This window comes from Calidris pugnax, unplaced genomic scaffold (genome assembly GCF_001431845.1).
Source record: "Calidris pugnax isolate Ruff unplaced genomic scaffold, ASM143184v1 scaffold120, whole genome shotgun sequence".
Classification (NCBI taxonomy): Eukaryota; Metazoa; Chordata; class Aves; order Charadriiformes; family Scolopacidae; genus Calidris; species Calidris pugnax.
In genome coordinates, this window is record NW_015090867.1 from 412,019 (window position 1) to 433,849 (window position 21,831).

The window sequence follows — 21,831 nt, forward strand, 5'->3', positions numbered from 1 at the left end:
AATGCCCAGAAGTCACCTTCCTTCCCTCCTCCTGTTTTCCAAAACTGACTGCAAAAACAATGGCAGCAGCTCTTTGTCACCCAGGAGTCAGGGAGGCGGCTGGTGCAAATAAAACACAAGCCCTAAATAAACAGATTCCCTCCAAATAAAACACAAGCCCTAAATAAAGGTATTCCCTCCAAATAAAACACAAGCCCGAAATAACTGGATTCCCTCCCCGCTCTCAGCCCCGCCGGACCCCTCCAACCCCCCCCGAGAGAGCTGGAAGAACACAAGTGGCAAAAGAAACCCAGCCAAGATCATTCAATCCATCCGTGTTCGACTGTACACCAAAGGAGTTTGCATGGGGGAGCACACGGACACGACACACACAACACGTGTGTTCGCACGCCAGGGGGGAAGGCGACTCCAGGGCCACATGCTGAGCGTCACAGCATCCCCCCCGAGGATGTGGAGATGCCAGGACCACGCTCAGCCCTTCGAGGCCAGATGTCCTCCACCTTTCAACGCTGCTTCTTCCCCTCCAGCCTCGGCAGGAGCGAGGGTGGAAGTGCAGGGAAGGAAAATTGCTGCTCAGCATCCGAGGAGGAGGAAGAGGAGGAGCAGCAGCGATTGGGAAGAGGTCCCTGGCTGGTACCGCGTAACGGTGACGTCACGGAGCGCGTGGTTTTGGCAAGGACAGACTTCACACTGCTCGGAGAAGCGCGGAGGTGGTTGGGGGTGGTCATCCTCAAGGACTGAAGTGGCACAAGCTGCTGGAGCCCCTTCCCAGAGAGGAGATGGCCTTGCAGAGCCTTCACACCGCAGCGCTGAAGCCAAGCGACCCAGAGCCTCCTCCACCAGCAACAAGTCAAACCCCAGCCCTCGCTGGGCAGCCCGAGGGCTTTTCCGAACCAGGAAAAGAAATAAAATAACCAGACATCCCTCCCCACCGCTGGAATGGAGCAGCTTGTGCAGGGCAGTGCCCCATCCAGGCACCTTCTCCCCCACAACACTGAAACAAGGAGGTTGGGCCCCTTCCTACCTCAGCGGGCAAAGACCTGAGTACCAGGGAGCAGGACTCGCTCCGGCTCAGCGGTGCTGAGCTCGTGAGAGGGGTTAGGAAGGTTTAATTTGAAATTATAGCAAAGATTTATCCACTCCAGCCGCTGCGCCAAGACCACAGCAACCCAGGGAGGCAAAACAAAGCACAGACTAATTTGGGCCAAGTCCCACTTTGGAAAGCACTTGAAGAGGTTTCCACACCTCGTGGTTGCAGCAAATCACAGGGGAACACCCCCCCCCAAGAAGCCGTTCAAGCCATAGATTAGAGTATTAAAACAATTGCTTTAGTGTTAGCTTCTGGTTTTCGAATTTCCAGTTAGCTTTTCCCCACACCCTGAACCTCAGCACCACTTCACCAGCCCAACGCCGGGCACCGAGGCTTCACGAGCTCCCACTGAGGTCAGGGCACCGATTTCACCGCGATGGTTGGGGGAGGAAGGGGAAGGATCAATCACTACACGGTAGAAATCATCTGCTACAGGAGGAAAAAAACACATTTCCTTAGGCCTAGAAGGAAGGTAGATGGTTTTCTGTAAACGGTTAAGGCAAGAGGCCTATCGGAGATCGATCAGGACCACGTCTCTCTCCACTACTGACACATGACTGCAGGTCTGGAAGAGAAGGGGAGAGAAAGGGCAGACAGGAGGTTATTGAGATGTTCCCCCAGCTCAGGTGAGCCTCCTCACACAACCTGCACCCAGCCTCCCACACAGAACAGCCCTCTCGGACCAAAATCTAGTGCTCTGTCCAGTGCCACACACCAGCCATGGCAGGACACAAGTATAAATCTCTCTCTCTCAATCAAAAACAGGCCTTTTCACTGAATTTTCACTGAATTTCACTGAATTTTTAGAGTTGGAAGGGACCATAGAGATCATCTAGTCCAACTCCCCTGCTAAAGCAGGATTGCCTAGAGCTTGTCAGAGCATGTTACTCAGGAGCATCCAGGTGGGGCTTGAAGATCTCCAAAGAAGGGGACTCCACACCCTCCCTGGGCAGCCTGTTCCAGGGCTCTGTCACCCTCACTGTGAAGAAGTTTCTCCTCATATTCAAGTGGAACCCTTTATGTTCTAACTTGTGCCCATTGCCCCTCGTCCTCTCACTGGGAACCACTGAAAAGAGTCTGGTTCCTTCCTCCTTCAACCCTCCCTTGAGACACTTGTAGGCATTGATAAGGTCTCCCCTCAGCCTTCTCTTCTCCAGCCTAAAGAGTCCCAGCTCTCTCAGTCTCTCCTCATAAGGGAGATGCTCAATCCTTGAATCATCTTTGTTGCCCTTCGCTGGACTCTCTCCAGCAGTTCCCTGTCTCTCTTGAACTGGGGAGCCCAGAACTGGACGCAGGATTCCAGCTGTGGCCTCACCAGTGCAGAGTAGAGGGGCAGAATGACTTCCCTTGAATGACTTCCCTTTTGCTGCTGCCTTGCCCTGTTTCTGCAGAGAAGTGCTCTGCATCCCACCTCCACCACGTGCTAACAACTCAGAAGGCTTTTGCATCTCAACTCTAGGAAGAGACAATCCCCTGCCAGGCTGACCCTCCCGTCCTGGGTCACAGCTATAAAATCAAGTGAAGAGTCCAACGTGCCAACCACAGCCCCCGCTGCCTCCTGGGGTGACTTACAGTGAAGAGAGGGGGGTCTTTGGCGTGGGGGTGGAATCCTTTCTGCCGGCAGGAAGAGATCTCCTCCAGGCCGTGCTCCGTCAGCTTGAAAAATCCTGTCCTAGAGCAAATAAACACAAAGTCTGTGTAGCTCAAGCCTCTGCAAATAGAAGCACCTCCTCCTGGTTCTGAAGAGCTCGAGGCCGCTCGACTCGAGAGAGAGCAGACACACGCTGTGGGACACTCCCCTCCCCAGGTCTGTGGCCACAGACCCTCATTTCATGGGTGGGCAACCACAGCCCAGATATGATCCCCCCCCAAACCAGCTCAGAAGAGCTGTCAAATCACACATGCTCTTCCAGCCTCTTTTGATAAAGCTTTCATTGCGTGACTTGACGTTTTATTCCACACCAGGAATCCCACAGAGGAAAGGTGGCAATGAACAGCACTTCAACACCTTCTGAAGGGGCCAGACCTTTTGGTTGGGCACCACAAGCCGAGGGAAAGGCCTTCCCTACATCCATACTTACTCCTGGTATTTCGGAGAGCACACGATAGCGATGGACTCTGGCAGCATCATCTGGTAGGAGCAGTGCGTGTGCAGGTCGACGCTGGAGAGAAAGGCCGTCTGCGTGGGGTGAGTCTGGGACACAAGGAAACATCAGAGAGAGGATGTTAGAGCAGGGTTGGAGGGCTAGTCCAAAGGGACAGCGTCTGCCAAGGAAAGGTTGTAACAGAGAAGCTCCTTGGACGGCACAGAGAACAAGCTTGCACACTGAAAACGGCTTTGGATTGCCCCAAAACATCTGCTCCTCTCTTCCATTTGGAATAAATACAGGAGAAGCTCTACATTTCTGGCCATATCGCATGGAAAGTCACACTTTCAGGCACGACACTGTCCCTGTTCTCATTCATGGCACCCTGCAGGCCACATCCCACGTTTCTGAAGTGCAGGCACCCCTGGGACACAGCATCACCAGGCTCCTAAGGTACTGCCAAGGCACTTGGAGATATCACATTCCACCCAGATGGCCAAGGGCTGTACGATCACAGACAACCACCACCCTACCCAAACTCCAGCTGACGGCTACATTTCACAGCCCAGCTCTTGCTGAAAGGTCTTTCCCCTTTTCCTCGTTAAGCTTTTGTCGCCAAGAGCAGCCAGAAAGGTCTAAGGGATCCTTGAGGGTCCCTGGCTGTGGCCGGGCCGTCACTGAAGAGTTAACACCAAAAGCAGACACCCCGCAGGGATCAGGCACAGGCAGCAGGCATTTATTTGTCAAAGCCTGCGAGGCAGCTGCTGCTTTCGAGAGATTACTCAGCAGCACCAAACGTTTTCCTTGGCTCCCATCCGACTGCCAAAGGCTCCGCGGGGACAGGCAGCGGGGCAGCGCCGCAGCCAGCGGAGGAATCTGGGACTGGCACATCCCGTGGCAGAGCAGCACACAGCTGGCTGCTAAAAGCAGCGCTACTACGGGGAGGCATCAAAGGAGAGAGCCTGCACTGACAGGGGGAGCTCGGGGAGCCCCCACGGTGCCTCTGGAGTCAGCTTTTAGCCGGGGGAAGCATCAGCTTCATGCCCAGTAGCCCACTCTCAAAGGGCCCGATGCTTTAGGAAGGGACCCAGACTTAAAACAGGCCTGGGTTTCTCCGGCAGCATGAGTAGTGGCTGAGACTGCACCAGAGGGAGAAATCCAACCCGAGGATCCAGAATCCAGAGGGAGAATCCAACCTGTCTGCTCCACAGCAGCTCCTCCAGTGAATTCAGCCTGGAGAAGAGGAGGCTGAGGGGAGACCTTATTGCTCTCTACAACTCCCTGAAAGAAGGGGGTAGCCAGGGGGGGGTCGGTCTCTTTTCTCAAGTCACAGGCGACGGGACAAGAGGAAATGGCCTCAAGTTGCACCAGGGGAGGTTCAGGCTGGATATTAGGAAAAATTTTTTCACTGAAAGGGTTATCAAGCCTTGGAATGGGCTGCCCAGGGAGGTGGTTGAGGCACCATCCCTGGAGGTGTTCAAAAGATGGGTTGATGTTGTGCTGGGAGGTCTGGTTTAGTGATGGTGATGCTTCTTGTTTGTTGTGTGGGTGTCTATTTTTGTCAGTGAGGTTGACGGTTGGACAAGATGATCTTTAAGGTCCCTTCCAACCTAGAAGATTCTGTGATTCTGCTCCCCCAGCCCTGCTCCGCACACACCTTTCCCTCTGGGATGAAGGCAAGACCAGTCAGGAAGCAAACCAGGAACGAGAGACTCACGTGGATCCAGCCTAACGTAACAAGGCTGAGCTGATCCTGGATCATGAAGAGCTCCTCCTCATTCTCCGTGTTGCAATAATCGGGGCCTCCGTGCTGCTTGGGAACGATGACGTGGGTGATGGTGAACTCGTTCCTCATCTGCAAGGCAGCACAGGGAGGCTGTTACCCACCGGACACCCCCCCAGGCAGGGAACGCTGCTGCTGCCGCCCGCTGGTGCAGAGGTAATTTCCTAAGCTTTGGGAACGCTGTACTTCTGCATCCATCACTCGGGGGCCCAGCCAGGGGAACAGCAGGTCTGGAAAAAAGCCCACGGATGCATCTGTGGATGTGTGCTCAATGGATGTACGTCCTGCTGGCGGCCGGTCCCAAGTGGTGTGCCTCAGGGCTCAGTGTTGGGACCATTTCTGTTCAACGTCTTTATTGATGATCTGGATAAGGACATAGGGTGTATCATCAGCAAGTTTGCAGATGACACCAAGTTAAGCAGGAGTGGTGACTCCCAGGAGGATAGGGAAGCCCTACAGAGGGACCTAGATAGATTGGATCACTGGGCCAATGCCAATAGAATGAGTTTCAACAAGGGCAAGTGCCAGGTCCTGCACTTGGGCCACACCAACCCCCTGCAGCACCACAGGCTGGGGGAAGTGTGGCTGGAGGTGCCTGGAGGAAAGAGCCCTGGGGGTTCTAGGTGACAAGCGGCTGAATATGAGCCGGCCTGTGCCCAGGGGGGCAAGAAAGCCAATGGCATCCTGGCTTGTATCAAAAATAGTGTGACCAGCAGAAGCAGGGAGGTGATTGTGCCCCTGTACTCAGCAGTGGTGAGGCCACACCTGGAGTGTTGTGTCCAGTTTTGGGCACCTCAATCCAAGAGAGATCTCGAGGTGCTGGAGCGAGTGCAGAGGAGGGCAACGAAGCTGGTGAAGGGCCTAGAAGACAAATCATATGAAGAGCGGCTGAAGGAGCTGGGGCTGTTTAGTGTGAGGAAGAGGAGGCTGAGGGGAGACCTCATCACTCTCTACAACTACTTGAAAGGACACTGTAGAGAGGTTGGTGCTGGTCTCTTCTCACAGGTAATTAGTGACAGAACGAGAGGGAACGGCTTCAAGCTCCAACAGGGGAGGTTTAGATTGAACATTAGGAAGGAATTTTTCACCCAAAGAGTGGTCGGGCATTGGAACAGGCTGCCCAGGGAGGGGGTGGAGTCCCCATCCCTGGCTGTGTTTAAGGGCCGTTTAGATGCAGTGCTGAGGGACATGGTGTAGGGGAGGACTTTGTAGAGTAGGGGAGATGGTTGGACTCGATGATCCCAAGGGTCTCTTCTAACCTAGACCATTCTATGATTCTATGATCTACCGTCCATTTACAGGTCACACAAATGGTAACTGCAAGTTACTGACAAAGGAGTCGCAGGATTTTCTGAGTCTGAGCACAACCCGCGGCTTTCTATTTAATTTTCTCTGCTGTTCAGAACACCCACAAGAGCTCAGAAAAGTCCTGGACACCCACCAGAGCAGATCTCTCAACTCACTGGGAGATGATGCCTCATAATTCAATAATCACCAAGTGTCTGGAAGCAGCTGGATTGCAGAAAGCTGCTACATCAAACAACTTCATCTCCAAACAAACTTCTGCAAGCAGAGCAGCCCCAAATGGCTCGGGGGAGACAGGCAGGAGCTACCATAGAATCACAGAATCCTCTAGGTTGGATGAAACCTGCAAGATCTTCTAGTCCAACCATCAACCTAACTCTGACAAAAAAAAAACATCACTAAACCATGTCCCCCAGCACCATGTCAGCCCAGCTTTTGAACACTTCCCTGGGCAGCGCATTCCAAGGCTTGATGACCCTTTCAGTGTCTAAATTTTTTCTAATATCCAACCTCAACCTCCCCTGGGGCAACTTGAGGCTGTTTCCTCTTGTCCCATGGCCTGTTCCTTGGGAGAAGAGACCGACCCTCCCTGGCTACACCCTCCTTTCAGGGAGTTGGAGAGAGCCAGAAGGTCTCCCCTCAGCCTCCTTTTCTCCAGGCTCAACACCCCTAGCTCCCTCAGAAGTTCTCCAGACCCTTCTCCTTGTGCTCCAGCCCCCTCACCAGCTTCCAGTTCCCACTACCAGTGGAAACCTGTTGCACGTAAACTCTCTGGGGGGAGAACTAACTGTCTCCAGGTGGTGTTTGTGCAACCTTGTCTTGGGGTGGGTCTTACTTCACAGCTGGGACACCTCGGTCCTGCTGGTACCTAAAGGACAAGTCACCAGAGCTGCCTGTCACTGGCAATGTGGGAGTGCTCGCTGGTACCAGCAGAGAGTCAGCAACAGGAGAGAGGAAGCCAAATACCCACAGGGACTCGGTGACCAGCACCTCCTTCAGTGTGAGAAAATCTGAATGTGAAAGGGAGGAGAAGGAGCAGTGGATCATCCTTAACACTCACACGAAACCCTAGTGCTCAGTGAAACTGCACTACAGCCTCCCGTGGAAAAAATAACAGGGTCCTTGAGCCTTATTGCTCTCTCCAACTCCCTGAAAGGAGGGTGTAGAGAGATGGGGGTCGGTCTCTTTTCTCAAGTCACAGGCGACAGGACAAGAGGAAATGGCCTCAAGTTACGCCAGGGGAGGTTCAGGCTGGATATTAGGAAAAATTTTTTCACTGAAAGGGTTCTCAGCCCTTGGAATGGGCTGCCCAGGGAGGGGGTTGAGGCCCCATCCCTGGAGGTGTTCAAAAGCCGGGTTGATGTAGTGCTGGGAGGTCTGGTTTAGTGATGATGCTCCTTGTTTGTTGTGTGGGTGTCTATTTTTGTCAGTTGGGTTGACAGTTGGACAAGATGATCTTTAAGGTCCCTTCCAACCTAGAAGATTCTGTGATTCTCAAAGCTATTGCACACCTTGAGAAAAGGTGCCTGCGCCACTTCCAAGGCCTTAATGAGGATTGTCACCTTACCAGCTTACCACAGAGGATCCCACACGTCTCCACACCCCGGACCGTGTTGGCATCAGCCAGCTGGAGGAACTTCTGGCAGAGCTCCCTAGGGACGATGACCTGGCGAAGGACGTCCATACTTGCATCTGTGGGGAGAAGGGGAGCACAATGAGCAAGGAGAGTCGGGGGCACTGGAGAAATGTTCCCTCAGGTCAACATCTGAAAGGACCAGACTGAGAAAATCCAACCTGGAAACATTATCTGCTCCAATGTCTACCCTTAGAACAGCAGTCACAGATAAATGAAGTCACTGTGACACTTCATATACTTCATAAAGGACACTCACTACCTCTTTCAAAACAGGGACACATAGAGGGAGAGAGAGACCTTTAGCAGTGTGTCCAAACCCAAGTGTTTTGTTAAAGAAAATGAAAACACAGACAATTACAAAATGTTACTTAAAGTAAGATGTGTCACTGGTCAAGAACCAGTCATTTGGAAATGTCCAAATCAGTATTTTGGAGCCATCTTTGGCAGAAGAGAAGAATTTGGTTAGCCAGGAACTAAACCCCTGACCCCCAACAAATATCTGGATCTAGGAAAGCCAAATAGAGTCTGGGTTAGCAGAGAGGTGGGGCTGGAGAAGCATGGGGGGCCGATTCCCAAGGGGAGACAGTTCTCCCCAGCCCTGCAAACCTTCACTGGGCAGTGGGGAGAACATCCAGTGACTCGGAAGGCCAGACCCCCAGAAGGGATGGAGCCATGGGCAGACCCTTCCAAGTGCCTTCCAGACAAATCAGCTCCTCAGCTGTGTTTGGCTCAGCCCCAGCAAGGGAGAAGGGTGCAGTGAGAGGTACTAACTGTTTTCTGTGCTTCCCAAAGTACTAGGTTTCAAAGATCTGTCCACAACAGGAGGTTTGGATGAGACAGTCCCCGCTGATGGACTCGCAGGTTGAACTGGAGAGACCGGAACCTTTGGGATTAAATCAGTCGGTGGTTTTTCCACACCAGGGATGAGGGGTCCATCCAGAGATTCAGGACTCAGCTCTGGTTTTCCAAATTCCTGCACTATCCTTAGACGCTCCTTCTCCAGCTCTTGTCGTCGAATCATCTCCTCGAAGGCATTAAACTGCTCTTGCTCTACCTGCTGCTGCTTCATCAGGGCTACTCGATTTCTCTCCTCTTCCAGCTGCTGCTGCAAAGCCAAGTTTCGTGCAAGTTCCTCTTCCTTTGCCTTCTGCAAGGAGAAATGTGCTAAGGGAGAGCAGGCAGGGGAGCACTACCCCGAGGCAGAACATGGAGCCTCTGCACGCAGACCCTCAGCAACCCCAGAATTTCACTGAATTTTAGAGTTGGAAGGGACCATAGAGATCATCTAGTCCAACTCCCCTGCCGAAGCAGGATTGCCCAGAGCTTGTCAGAGCATGTTACTCAGGAGCATCCAGGCGGGTCTTGAAAATCTCCAAGGAAGGGGACTCCACACCCTCCCTGGGCAGCCTGTTCCAGGGCTCTGTCACCCTCACCGTGAAGAAGTTTCTCTTCATATTCAAGTGGAACCTTTTATGTTCCAACTTGTGCCCGTTGCCCCTCGTCCTCTCACTGGGAACCACTGAAAAGAGTCTGGTTCCCTCCTCCCTCAGCCCTCCCTTGAGATACTTGTAGGCATTAATAAGGTCTCCCCTCAGCCCTCTCTTCTCCAGACCAAAGAGTCCCAGCTCTTTCAGTCTCTCCTCATAAGGGAGATGCTCCAATCCTTGAATCATCTCTGTTGCCCTGCGCTGGACTCTCTCCAGCAGTTCCCTGTCTCTCTGGAACTGGGGAGCCCAGAACTGGACGCAGGATTCCAGTTGTGGCCTCCCCAGTGCAGAGCAGAGGGGGAGAACGACCTCCCTCCACCTCCTGGCCACACTCTTTAGAATACTTCTAAAGGCTCTGCCAAAGGTGCCCAGCAAACAGCACTCCCTGCAAGGAAGCTTCAGTTTGCAAACCAGAGATCCGCGCTTCCATCAGGACAGTCAGACAGACAAGGGCAGTAAAACTGCTGCCTTACCCTCCCTCTTCCACAGAAACAGAATTCTGGGTTGACTTCACTCTATCCCATCTCTAAATTTGCACTTGTTCCCAGCAAAACTGCCCGCGGAGTTTGCTGCCTTGCCCACAGAACCCCAGGTCCTTGACCATGCTGTTTCCAGCTGCCTGCTGAGTTTCTGGATCATAAGACCTAGACCTTATGTTGGGAAAAAGGGAAAAAAACAACCAACAGTCCCAGCTCAGGCTGCCTCCAGGAGAAGATGCACAACGAGAAGGATGCCTGTGACAGATTCACCTACAGCAGCAGAGACATGACTGGGACAGCCCTGAGCTGCAGGTGACAAGGCTGGACCCTGCAAGCTGGGGGTACACAGACTTCACACTTCAGAGCACCCCGGGAGCCCTGGAGACCTGCCCTCTTCCAAACCCTTTGTGGCTGAGGGTCTCCTGGGGAGCACAGGCCTCCAGTCTCTTCTCACTCACCTTCTGCTCCTTGTACTTAGCATAGTCCTTGGCGTACCTCTTTAATAGCTCCTCCTTGAGCTCTTCAGCTCTGGGGAAGGCTACTTCTTTCAGTTTCTGAAGGGGAGAAACAGAGTCATAAGAGTGTGATAGTCCCAAAGCAAGAAAAACCAAGACCTGAATGGATGCAAGAATCAATGTAGCACCCAGAGATTATAAACCATCTGTTTGGGAGGCAAGAAGGGCTGAGCAGCACCACGTGTGTTCATGCTGGCAGGCTGCGAAGAGGCACAGTGTAGCCAGGCATCCCAAAATCATAGAATGGTTAGAGCTGGAAGGGACCTTCCAGTGCCCCCCCCTGCCCTGGGCAGGGACGCCTCCCACCAGACCAGGTTGCTCCAAGCCCCCTCCCACCTGGCCTTGAACCCCTCCAGGGATGGGGCAGCCACAGCTTCTCTGGGCAACCTGGGCCAGGCTCTCACCACCCTCACAGCAAAGTTCTTCCCAAAAATCTCAACTCAATCTCCCCTCTTTCAGTGTCAAACCCTTCTCCCTCCTCCTAGGGCTCCCCTCCCTCATCCAGAGTCCCTCCCCAGCTTTCCTGGAGCCCCTTGGGGAACTGCAAGGGGCTACAAGGTCTCCCTGGAGCCTTCTCTTCTCCAGGCTGAACCCCCCCAACTCTCTCAGCCCCCCCTCACAGAAGAGGGGCTCCAGCATCACCATCAACACTGAGCAAGAGCCTTGGCAGTGCTGTCCTTTGCTTTTCTGGTCAATACTGAGCAGAGGAATGGTTGCTTCTTATGGCTGTGAGAAATCTCCAAGGATTCCCTGGCAAATCCATTGAGGACCACCATATTGGGCTTCTGGCCACCATGCATGGAAAAGCCATGCGGGGTTTAAAAAGCAGAGAGTTTAAGAGGAAAGAAAGGACACTCCAGTGCTAAAGAAAAGTAAACTGGTCAACCACAGCCAGCCCAGGACAAGATGACAGGGTAAGAAGCACCCAACCATAACTCCCATGGGGTCAGACCTGCCTGGTCAAGCCAAGGCTTCCCAGCATTTGTGTGGATCACTCATCCCAGAGCCACGAAAGCCCACGGCTGATGACCCCAAAACATTTCTGAGAGCCACCATTTAAAGACTTGGCAATGTTACTACTTACTTTCACTGTCTCCCTCTTTTCGGGTATGACAGCGGTTTTGTAATCCCGGTGCTGCGGCAGCTTCTCTATGAAGAGCCTGTAAAAACAGGAGAGAAAACGCATTTCTGAATCACAGCAGAAAGGGACAAGCACAAGACAGTGAGTGGCATTTTGGGGGTACTGATCATTCCCCTCCAGCACTGTCCCCTGGCTCTGCCACATCCCTGGGCACTGTGCTCCCCACAATCAGGACATTAATCTGCATTTTTCATGAAACAGTCCCTCATACAACGGCCTTCTGAACCCTTCATGGCACACGGGAGATCTCTCTCAGTCCCAGGAGAGCACCTCGCACAGATTTTTCTTCCACCTGGACTTTGGAGATGATCCTCAGGGATAAATACATTGGTTTTGAACAGAAACATTAATAAACCAGACTAAAACTGCAAGGACACTGGCAGCCATTCAGGAGGGTCCTTGGGCACCTGCCTCCACCTCTGCGAGCATCCAAGGGGATTACACAAAGCTCAAGGACTCGGCTGACTCAGTGCTCAGACCGTCCTTCTGCACGAGGGAACACACGGTTTGTGCAAGAGATGGGGAAATTAACTCCGACCTTGAAAAGGGAAAACTTGCAGGTAAGCGAAAAGCAAGTTCACAACTTCCCCAGCTGCTGCTTCAGAAGCCCTTTGACTCTGTGGCCCGATCACCTCAGGAGATCAGGGCAATATTTCAGGCAGCAGGGCTGTTTCTGGGCACACTTCTGGGAAGGAGATCAAAACTCAGCTCAACATCCCCCTGCTCCCAGGAGGACTACAAACAGGTTAATCTTCAGAGAATCACAGCATGATATGAGGTTGGAAGGGACCTCTGGAGATCATCTAGTCCAACCCCCTGCCAGAGCAGGTCCACCTAGAGCAGGTTGCACAGGAATGTGTCCAGGCAGGGTTTGAGTGTCTCCAGAGAAGGAGACTCCACCACCTCTTTGGTGGAAAGTTCATAGAATCATAGAATGGTTTGGGTTGGAAGGGACCTCAAAGATCATCGAGTTCCAACCCCCCTGCCATGGGCAGGGACACCTCCCACCAGAGCAGGTTGCTCAAGGCCCCATCCAGCCTGGCCTTGAACACTTCCAGGGATGGGGCATCCACAACTTCCCTGGGCAACCTGTTCCAGGGTCTCACCACCCTCACAGTAAAAAATTTCTTCCTGAGATCTAATCTGAATCTTTTTTCTTCCAATTTAAAACCGTTTCCCCTTGTCCTATCATTACACCTCCTGGCAAAGAGTCCCTCCCCAGCTCTTCTATAGGCCCCTTCAGGTATTGAAAGGCCACTATAAGGTCTCCCTGGAGCCTTCTCTTCTCCAGGCTGAACAACCCCAGCTCCCTCAGCCTGTCTCCATAGGAGAGGTGCTCCATCCCTCTGAACATCTTTGTGGCCCTCCGCTGGACCTGTTCTAGCAGATCCATGTCCTTTCTGTGTTGAGGACTCCAAAGCTGGACACAGTGCTCCAGTGGTGCTTTTCTACAGGCAGAATAAGCTTCCAGGGGGGCTCTGCAGGATGCAGTGGTGAAGATGCAGAGAAAGAGGACTGCAAGCACTAGAAGAAGGAAAAAAGCCTGCAAACATGGGGCAATTCACTCTGGGTGGGCTCATGGTGAGCTTAGCTGGCTCCTTATCTCCTGCAAGTGGGGCTGTGTTTGTTGTGAGCACCCACAAAACCTGTGGGCATAATGCAAAAAGACCTGCCCTCCCTTGTGGCTCTCTGCTACACCGCTTCAGCATCCAAAGGAGGATGCTCTCCAGCTCCTTTAGAGAGCAGCCTCGTGCCCAGGCACAAGGAAGAAGTGTTAGTGAGGACCAGAGTGTGCCCCAGGGGAGCAGCACAAACAAACCAAGCAGGAAAAACTCAGGGGGGGACAGAGTGAGAACGCTCTTCACATTGAGAATCCTCTGTGCGCGCGCAGTAAATAAACCCAGCTGCTTCGAAACCTCAGTCCTCTGGGAAGAGGAAGGAGTTTTTGCACCCCGAAGGCTCCCGGTTGCCAGGGAGAGCAGGAGGATGCTCTCACCAGATGAGCACAACCACGTCAGAGCCCAGTGCCACCGAGAAGCCCTCGCTCCATCCCAAACACCCAGCAAGGTCCCTGCTCCCAGCTGGCGGTTGCGAAGTAGGTCACTGTGTCGAGGAGACAAAACAAGGCTGTGATCATTGCCAACAGCTAGCAGATTAAAATGGAAGGGATTAATTAAGAAGGATTAAGAGCAGATGCTGGCCTGGAGAGGATGGAAAAACCAGCAGAGACAGCTGGGTTTCCACAAGTCAGGAAGGGGGGAAAAAAAGTGGGCAGCGGGATGAGAGGAAGACTCAGGCAGCCAGAAGAAAACTCTGGGACAAGACCAGGCGGCAGCAGCTGGGGACGGAGGCAGGGGAAGGGTAGGAAGGGTTCATGTTTCCTATCGACAGCCCAACTGAGGTTTGGCAGGACTAAAACACCACGACTTTTGGGCTGGTTCAAACCTCTGCCTGCTCCTGAGTCCACTCTGAGCAGCAGCTGTTTGGCACTCAGCAGCCACATCACAGGCTATTTTTACGCGGCACGCACGCCAAGCCGGCGTCTCTCGAGTCCCTTGCAACACCCCACGCAAAACCCCGGAGCCAATCCTAACAGCTCCCAGCCACGCAGGGAAACCAGGAGCCCAAACACCACAGAAAACTTTTTATTCCATCCCCCCCCCGCCTTCTTATTTGGCTCTCACAAAAATCAAACCGAGCGTGCGTGGTGGTGATTCAAGGAAAACGTCCACTCAGATCAACGCAGAAGAAGCTGTTCAAGAAGGCAAGTGAGCAGATGTTTTACGAGGTGACAAGATGCACATGTTAGAAGTCCAGCCTGGTTATTCTTAGAGATAGCTGTGCCACCCTCAGAATCACAGAATCACAGAATCTTAGTGGTTGGAAGGGACCTCCGAGATCATCGAGTCCAACCACAAAAAAACCCAAACAAACCAACAAAAAAACCCAAAAAAACCCCACAACACACCACACCAAACGCCTACCAAAAACCCCGCACCCACCAACTAAACCCCACACTCAACACCTCACCATAAACCAATAACCTTGGGCACTAGAGCAGGCCCTGAAGAGCCATGTCTACACGTTTCTTAAATCCCTCCAGGGATGGTGACTCCACCACCTCCCTGGGCAGGCTGTTCCAGGGCCTGACCACTCTCTCAGTAAAGTAGTTCTTTCTAATATCTAATCTAAATCTCCTGCCCCCCCATGAGCTTTGTTTCCACGTGGAAGAGAGAGGTGCTGTGCAGCCAAGGGACCTGCACGGGACGGAGCAGCAGCCGGGAGCCAAGCAGGGAACTGGCTGCCTCAATGAGAACCTCTGTCTTGAGATTATCCCATGTCTAGACAAGATTGTCCCAAACCCGATGGACTCTCCAAATCAGGCGCCACGACACAGCTCTCGTGGTGTAATTCAGGCCTTGAGACCAGCCTTAAAGGGAAATAAAGAGAAAACCAGCTTCCTAAAGCCACAGAGAGCACACTTCGCTCACTCTGATCAAACACACCAAGCCAAGAGCCTCTCACTTCTCCTCGGGGCTGGAGTCCTCCCCTTCCCAAAGCCATAGCACGACGCAGAAGGTGCCCACACTAGGTCACACACGCTGGCGTTGTGCTAAAGGACAGCCAAGGCACAGGTGTGGGCTGAAAGCACCAGGGGAAGAATTCCACTCCCATTTCTAGAGAAGGGAGAGCAGAGTAAATCCCATGAGAGGCTCCCATTACCAGTGATCTTGCCTTCTGGATCACGCCCTTGGGGAAGGACATCCACTCCATCAAACCTACCGCTGGAGCTACAGCTTCACATCTGCATTACAGCTTCACATCTGCATTTAATCTCACACTCACATTTATTTAAGTTCCTATCTTCGCACAATCCAGAGCAGAAGCTCATATTCATCAGCACTGGAGAAACCACACCACCGAGGGAAGGTTTTTTCACCTTCCTGGCAGCCCAGCAGCCAGGGTAACGTAAATGCCACAAGCATCTGAAAGCTGCTGGAGAGAACAGACGCCAGCACTTATCGTTGCTATAATGAAACAGCGAAGGTGCTTTTAATTCCTTTGTTTAGTTAAAGAGTTGCTCCTTCGGCCTTGGCTACGTAACCAGCCTGGAAACCTTCCCGAGGGTTTTACACTTCCCAGCTCCCAGGACACTCTCTACAATGCCCATAAAAGCTCAGGAAGTGCAAGGCGGGAAGAAAAGCTAATCAGAGAAAAATGCGTTGATTTAAGGGGCAGGAACCTTGCACATGGGGGCAGGGAGAGAAAATGCCCACGGAGATGCCAACCCCATTCTGGACAAGCAAGTAGCACGGGCACAGCAGAGACAACATCAGAGTGGCACTGGGCAAAAGCAAGAGGGACAGGCTTTTGGCCAAAAAACGTACAGGAACAGAACACCCTGTGCCATTGGGGTATTTTGTGAGGATCAGAGTTTTCAGCCCTTTAAACACCAGCAGGCACAGCTACAGAGAGACATATGTTTGCTCTGCTCGTACTCCGGGCTGCTCAGACACGATCCAGACCTGAGAGCACGTCACCGCGTTAGCACGGCGTACGCTCCGGCTTGGCACGCGCGGCCGTGGGCTTTCAGACCCAAGATGGCTCGTTTCTGGGCAGCTGCGGAGATGACGGCAAGAATACGTGGCTCTGCTTTTATCTGCACAGAATGGAGACCCTCCAGGTGGAGACCCGGCAGCTGAAAAGACCAAACAGGGTGTTGGTGTGTTTATACAGCATCTGGAGCTTTCTAGAAGGATTCTCAGTACCCAAGAATCATAGAATGGTCTAGGTTGGAAGAGACCCTTGGGATCATCGAGTCCAACCATCTCCCCTACTCTACAAAGTCCTCCCCTACACCATGTCCCTCAGCACTGCATCTAAACGGCCCTTAAACACAGCCAGGGATGGGGACTCCACCCCCTCCCTGGGCAGCCTGTTCCAATGCCCGACCACTCTTTCGGTGAAAAATTCTTTCCTAATGTTCAATCTAAACCTCCCCTGTTGGAGCTTGAAGCCGTTCCCTCTCGTTCTGTCACTAATTACCTGTGAGAAGAGACCAGCACCAACCTCTCTACAGTGTCCTTTCACGTAGTTGTAGAGAGTGATGAGGTCTCCCCTCAGCCTCCTCTTCCTCACACTAAACAGCCCCAACTCCCTCAGTCGCTCCTCATACGATTTGTTTTCCAGCCCCCTCACCAGCTTCGTTGCCCTCCTCTGCACCCGCTCCAGCACCTCCAGATCTCTCTTGGATTGAGGTGCCCAAAACTGGACACAACACTCCAGGTGTGGCCTCACCAGTGCTGAGTACAGGGGCACAATCACCTCCCTGCTTCTGCTGGTCACACTATTTTTGATACAAGCCAGGATGCCATTGGCTTTCTTGCCCCCCTGGGCACACGCCGGCTCATATTCAGCCGTTTGTCAACTAGAACCCCCAGGTCTCTTTCTTCCAGGCAGCTCCAGCCACACTTCCCCCAGCCTGTGGTGCTGCAGGGGGTTGTTGTGGCCCAAGGACCTTGCAGAAACTCACCAGTTGGCTGAGATCAGGCTCTTTGGACCCAGAACTCTTCCCCATGTCCCTCCTGAGAAGGACTAAGGTATACCCATGCTTTTTTTGGAGGGGTGAGGTGTTCATATTCTTTCCAAGACATAAAACTAAATCTACCAGTGGTCCCTGCACCTGAAGGAAGAACTTGGTGCCTGCTATAAAAGGCTGCAGTAACTTGAGCAGGCTTCTCCTCTGAACACAGCTTGTCAGAGAAACCACCCACCAGCCTAGATCCCTTCCAGGTAGATACCTGATACCAAGATCCCTGCCAATCCACACGATGTCACAGCCAACCTAGCGACAATGGAGGCCAATCTAGCCACTCTGGGGTGACAGAACACCAGGAAGCTTTGACACACAGGGAGCTAAAACCTCCCTCCTGCTGACAGAAGCCTCCACCAGCAGAGGGACAAGGAACCCAAGATCCGCCTGGTTTCAAAGGGAACTGCTACAAAACACTGCCTGAAGCTGGCCATGAGCAGGCAGTGGGCACTTGCAGCCCAGAAGGCCAATCCCATCCTGGGCTGCATCAAAAGCTGCGTTGCCAGCAGGTCCAGAGAGGGGATTCTGCCACTTTACTCTGCTCTGGTGAGACCTCACCTGGAGTATTGTGTGCAGGTCTGGAGCCCTCAATATAAGAAGGACATGGACCTGATGGAGAGGGTCCAGAGGAGGGCCACGAGGATGATCAGGGGGTTGGAGCACCTCTGCTACGAGGACAGGCTGAGGGAGCTGGGGTTGTTCAGCCTGGAGAAGAGGAGGCTCCGGGGAGACCTAACAGCAGCCTTCCAGTACCTGAGGGGGGGCTACAGGAAGGCTGGGGAGAGCCTGTTTAGAAAGGCCTGTAGTGACAGGACGAGGGGCAATGGCTTCAAGCTGGAGGGGAGCAGATTTAGACTGGAGATGAGGAGAGGGTTCTTCACTGGGAGGGTGGTGGAGCACTGGAACAGGTTGCCCAGGGAGGTGGTTGAGGCCCCTTCCCTGGAGATATTCAAGGAGAGGCTCGATGGGGCAACCTGGTCTAGTTGGGGGTGTCCCTGCTGACTGCGGGGGGTGGGACTAGATGGCCTTTGGAGGTCCCTTCTGGTCTGGGCAATTCTATGATTAAAACCTTCTACAACTGGGCGAGTGGAATTTGTGGGTTTTACCTCCAACATTTAAGACATCTCCTGGTCAGTCAAACCAGCTGCACCCTCACCTCTGTGGGAACTGAAACTCCAAAGCAGCAGAGTTCTGGACAGAACCCAGTTCTTCCAGCTCAGCAAGTTCTCCCGGTGTTCAGCCACGCTCAAAATACTCGACACCCAAACCCACAACCCCTTGTGTGGACCCGGGTTAATTGCAAACGAAGCGAGGCTGCTCTTACGTGATGTATTTGTTGTACAAAATGAAGGCCCGCTCGATGTTGCCTTCCTCTGAGTAGACGGTCGCCATGCGGAGGATTTCCACCCCGGAGCGGTAGTAGCGTCGCGGTGGGACATCCTCGTTTACTTCCACAGCACTTCCCACCTGGATCAGTTTTCGGACTCGCTCCTCCGGGGCGAGGCTGACGTCGGCGTGGTCGGGCATAACGACACACATCAAAGCTGCTGCGGGGCTGAGGAACCCTGGGGTGGGAGGAAAGGCAATCTGCATCACAAACCAGCGTAAATTTCACTGCATTTCACTGAATTTTAGAGTTGGAAGGGACCATAGAGATCATCTAGTCCAACTCCCCTGCTGAAGCAGGACCACCCAGAGCTTGTCAGAGCATGTTACTCAGGAGCATCCAGGTGGGGCTTGAAAATCTCCAGAGAAGGGGATTCCACACCCTCCCTGGGCAGCCTGTTCCAGGGCTCTGCCACCCTCACTGTGAAGAAGTTTCTCCTCATATTTGAGTGGAACCTCTTCTGTTCCAACTTGTGCCCGTTGCCCCTCGTCCTCTCACTGGCAACCACTGAAAAGAGTCTGGTTCCCTCCTCCTTCAACCCTCCCTTGAGATACTTGCCAGCATTGAGAAGGTCTCCCCTCAGCCTTCTCTTCTCCAGACTGAAGAGTCCCAGCTCTCTCAGTCTCTCCTCATCAGGGAGATGCTCCAATCCTTGAATCATCTTGCGGAGGTTGAACCCAGACCATGTGTGTTACTCAGGAGCATCCAGGTGGGGCTTGAAAATCTCCAGAGAAGGGGATTCCACACCCTCCCTGGGCAGCCTGTTCCAGGGCTCTGCCACCCTCACTGTGAAGAAGTTTCTCCTCATATTTGAGTGGAACCTCTTCTGTTCCAACTTGTGCCCGTTGCCCCTCGTCCTCTCACTGGCAACTACTGAAAAGAGTCTGGTTCCCTCCTCCCTCAGCCCGCCCTTGAGACACTTGTCAGCATTGATAAGGTCTCCCCTCAGCCTTCTCTTCTCCAGCCTAAAGAGTCCCAGCTCTCTCAGTCTCTCCTCATAAGGGAGATGCTCCAATCCTTGAATCATCTTTGTAGCCCTACACTGGACTCTTTCCAGCAGTTCCCTGTCCCTCTTGAACTGGGGAGCCCAGAACTGGACGCAGGATTCCAGTTGTGGCCTCCCCAGTGCAGAGCAGAGGGGGAGAATGACCTCCCTTGACCTGCTGGCCACACTCTGCCCTATGCAACCCAAGATACCATTGGCCTTCCTGGCCATAAGAGCACACTGTTTATTCATTGTCATTTTACTGTCCACCAGGACCCCCAGATCCTTTTCTTCAGAGCTCGTCTCCGGCAGGTCCACCCCTAACCTGTACTGATACCTGACATTTTTCTTCCCCAGGTGCAGGACCCTACACTTTTCCCTGTTGAACCTCATGAGGTTCTTCCTTGCCCAGCCCTCCAGCCTGTCCATGTCTCACTGGATGACAGTAAAACTCATCCCATTTCCTCAGGACTGCCTTTCCTCGATAGAAATCACCCCCTGGCTCAGCAGAAAAACGTTTAATGCACAGGCCAAGCTAGGTCTTGAGGGAGGAATCTGGGAGAAGCCTGGGTTTCTTGGGGCACATTGCTTAGATATTTACCTTTAGGACCTGAAAGGCAGCCACAAATTCAAGAGGGGTCCTTGGCAATTGATGTCAGGCGAGGGTTTGACCCATCCAAATCCTCCCCTTTCCTTTCCCAATCGTCTCTCCACACAACAAAATTATTGCTGGGCACTAGTCTGGGGGAAAATGGCCAAAGAGTTTCATTCAGACTCGAGCAGAAAGGGCTTTGTTCAGGGTTTCAACACTGCAGCGTTCAGCATTTCGCTTACACAGCAGTGACAAGAGGAAGGAGCTGAAGGCCGTCCTTCCAGCCACTGCTGCTCAGCAAATCTGTCCTTACCCAACAAGCCCAATCCCAAATTGCTCTTGCCTGGGCACAGAGGCAATCCCTCTCTCCCCCACGCTGCGGGAGGCACACCCGGCACCCCAGGAATGCACCTCGACCTGATCCATGCCTCTGCCTCCCACCTGGCTCCGGCAAATCCCTTCTCTGATAAATTTGAAGCTGGGGAAAGCACTGAGACTGTCTGAGGGGCAGCAAGCCCAGAAACCTTCCACAGTGCTCTTCCCCCTAGCACCAAAGGCAGTTTTCCTTTGGAAAGACCAGTGTAAGCTTAAACTCTGAATCCAGAACACCTCACAAGCCCTCCAGCAACGTGACTGCCACACACACGACGTCATGATTTACAACAGCTCCTTCTGCTCTGCTCTGGTGAGACCTCACCTGGAGTATTGGGTGCAGGGCTGGAGCCCTCAATATAAGAAGGACATGGACCTGATGGAGAGGGTCCAGAGGAGGGCCACGAGGATGATCAGGGGGATGGAGCACCTCTGCTACGAGGACAGGCTGAGGGAGCTGGGGTTGTTCAGCCTGGAGAAGAGGAGGCTCCAGGGAGACCTAATAGCAGCCTTCCAGTACCTGAAGGGAGCTACAGGAAGGCTGGGGAGAGCCTGTTTAGAAAGGGCTGCAGTGACAGGACGAGGGGCAATGGCTTCAAGCTGGAGGGGAACAGATTTAGACTGGAGATGAGGAGAGGGTTCTTCACTGGGAGGGTGGTGGAGCACTGGGACAGGTTGCCCAGGGAGGTGGTTGAGGCCCCTTCCCTGGAGATATTCAAGGAGAGGCTCGATGAGGCCCTGGGCAACCTGGTCTAGTTGGGGGTGTCCCTGCTGACTGCGGGGGGTGGGACTAGATGGCCTTTGGAGGTCCCTTCTGGCCTGGGAAATTCTATGATTCTATAATTCTTCCTTGACGAGGGAATGGTGCCGAGCTGAGCTCAGCACTGCCTGAGGATCCCAGGTGGTGGAGTTGTTGCCTTTCTGGGGTTACTTTGGAGCAGAAGCCCCTTTTTAAGGCAGAAAGGCCTGCGTTTCTCAGCCCACATCCTGGAGGGGCCTCCAGAGGCTTCTTGCCCTAAATAAAGGCTGTAGGATTCTGTCCTGCCCAAGGCTGCCGAACCAAAGCGCTCACTCACGGGGTACGACAGAGCCCAGCTCAGAGGGGGCTTCACCTCCTCCTCCTCACTGCTGCTTCTACTGGTGGGGGGAGCCCTCAGTTTTTCCCCCCCAAACCAGAGCTCTCAGTCCCCTCCCCAAACTGAACCCCTCCTGCCAAATTCTACGGTCCTTCTCCCCCAAGAGAGAACAGACATCGCTCACTGCAACTCCCAACACAGAGCTCCCTCTCGAATTCCTACAGATAAAGAAACTGCCCAAACCAGCCCCCCCTCGAGCTGCTAGCCCCCAAAGTGCTGACCCCCCCTCGAGCTGCTAGCCCC

At 53.3% G+C, this 21,831-nt stretch overlaps 1 protein-coding gene across 2 annotated transcripts in view; it reads right to left on the reverse strand.

Moving 5' to 3' along the window:
• Window positions 1-287: 287 nt before the first annotated feature.
• STAMBP (STAM binding protein) overlaps window positions 288-21,831 on the reverse strand; it is a 22,490-nt gene continuing 946 nt past the window's right edge. Inside the window, exons 1-10 of one of the 2 annotated variants that reach the window (XM_014945481.1) lie at window positions 20,090-20,226; window positions 18,441-18,681; window positions 11,467-11,542; window positions 10,326-10,421; window positions 8,673-9,048; window positions 7,833-7,957; window positions 4,895-5,032; window positions 3,172-3,284; window positions 2,663-2,762; window positions 288-1,655 (exon numbers count right to left, since the gene is read on the reverse strand). In XM_014945481.1, coding sequence (XP_014800967.1) covers window positions 1,599-1,655; window positions 2,663-2,762; window positions 3,172-3,284; window positions 4,895-5,032; window positions 7,833-7,957; window positions 8,673-9,048; window positions 10,326-10,421; window positions 11,467-11,542; window positions 18,441-18,655 — 1,296 coding nt within the window. In that variant the 5' untranslated portion in view covers window positions 18,656-18,681; window positions 20,090-20,226 and the 3' untranslated portion in view covers window positions 288-1,598. Of the gene's footprint in view, window positions 1,656-2,662; window positions 2,763-3,171; window positions 3,285-4,894; window positions 5,033-7,832; window positions 7,958-8,672; window positions 9,049-10,325; window positions 10,422-11,466; window positions 11,543-18,440; window positions 18,682-20,089; window positions 20,227-21,831 lie in introns of those variants that run through there. The other variant, XM_014945480.1, reaches the window with a different exon arrangement.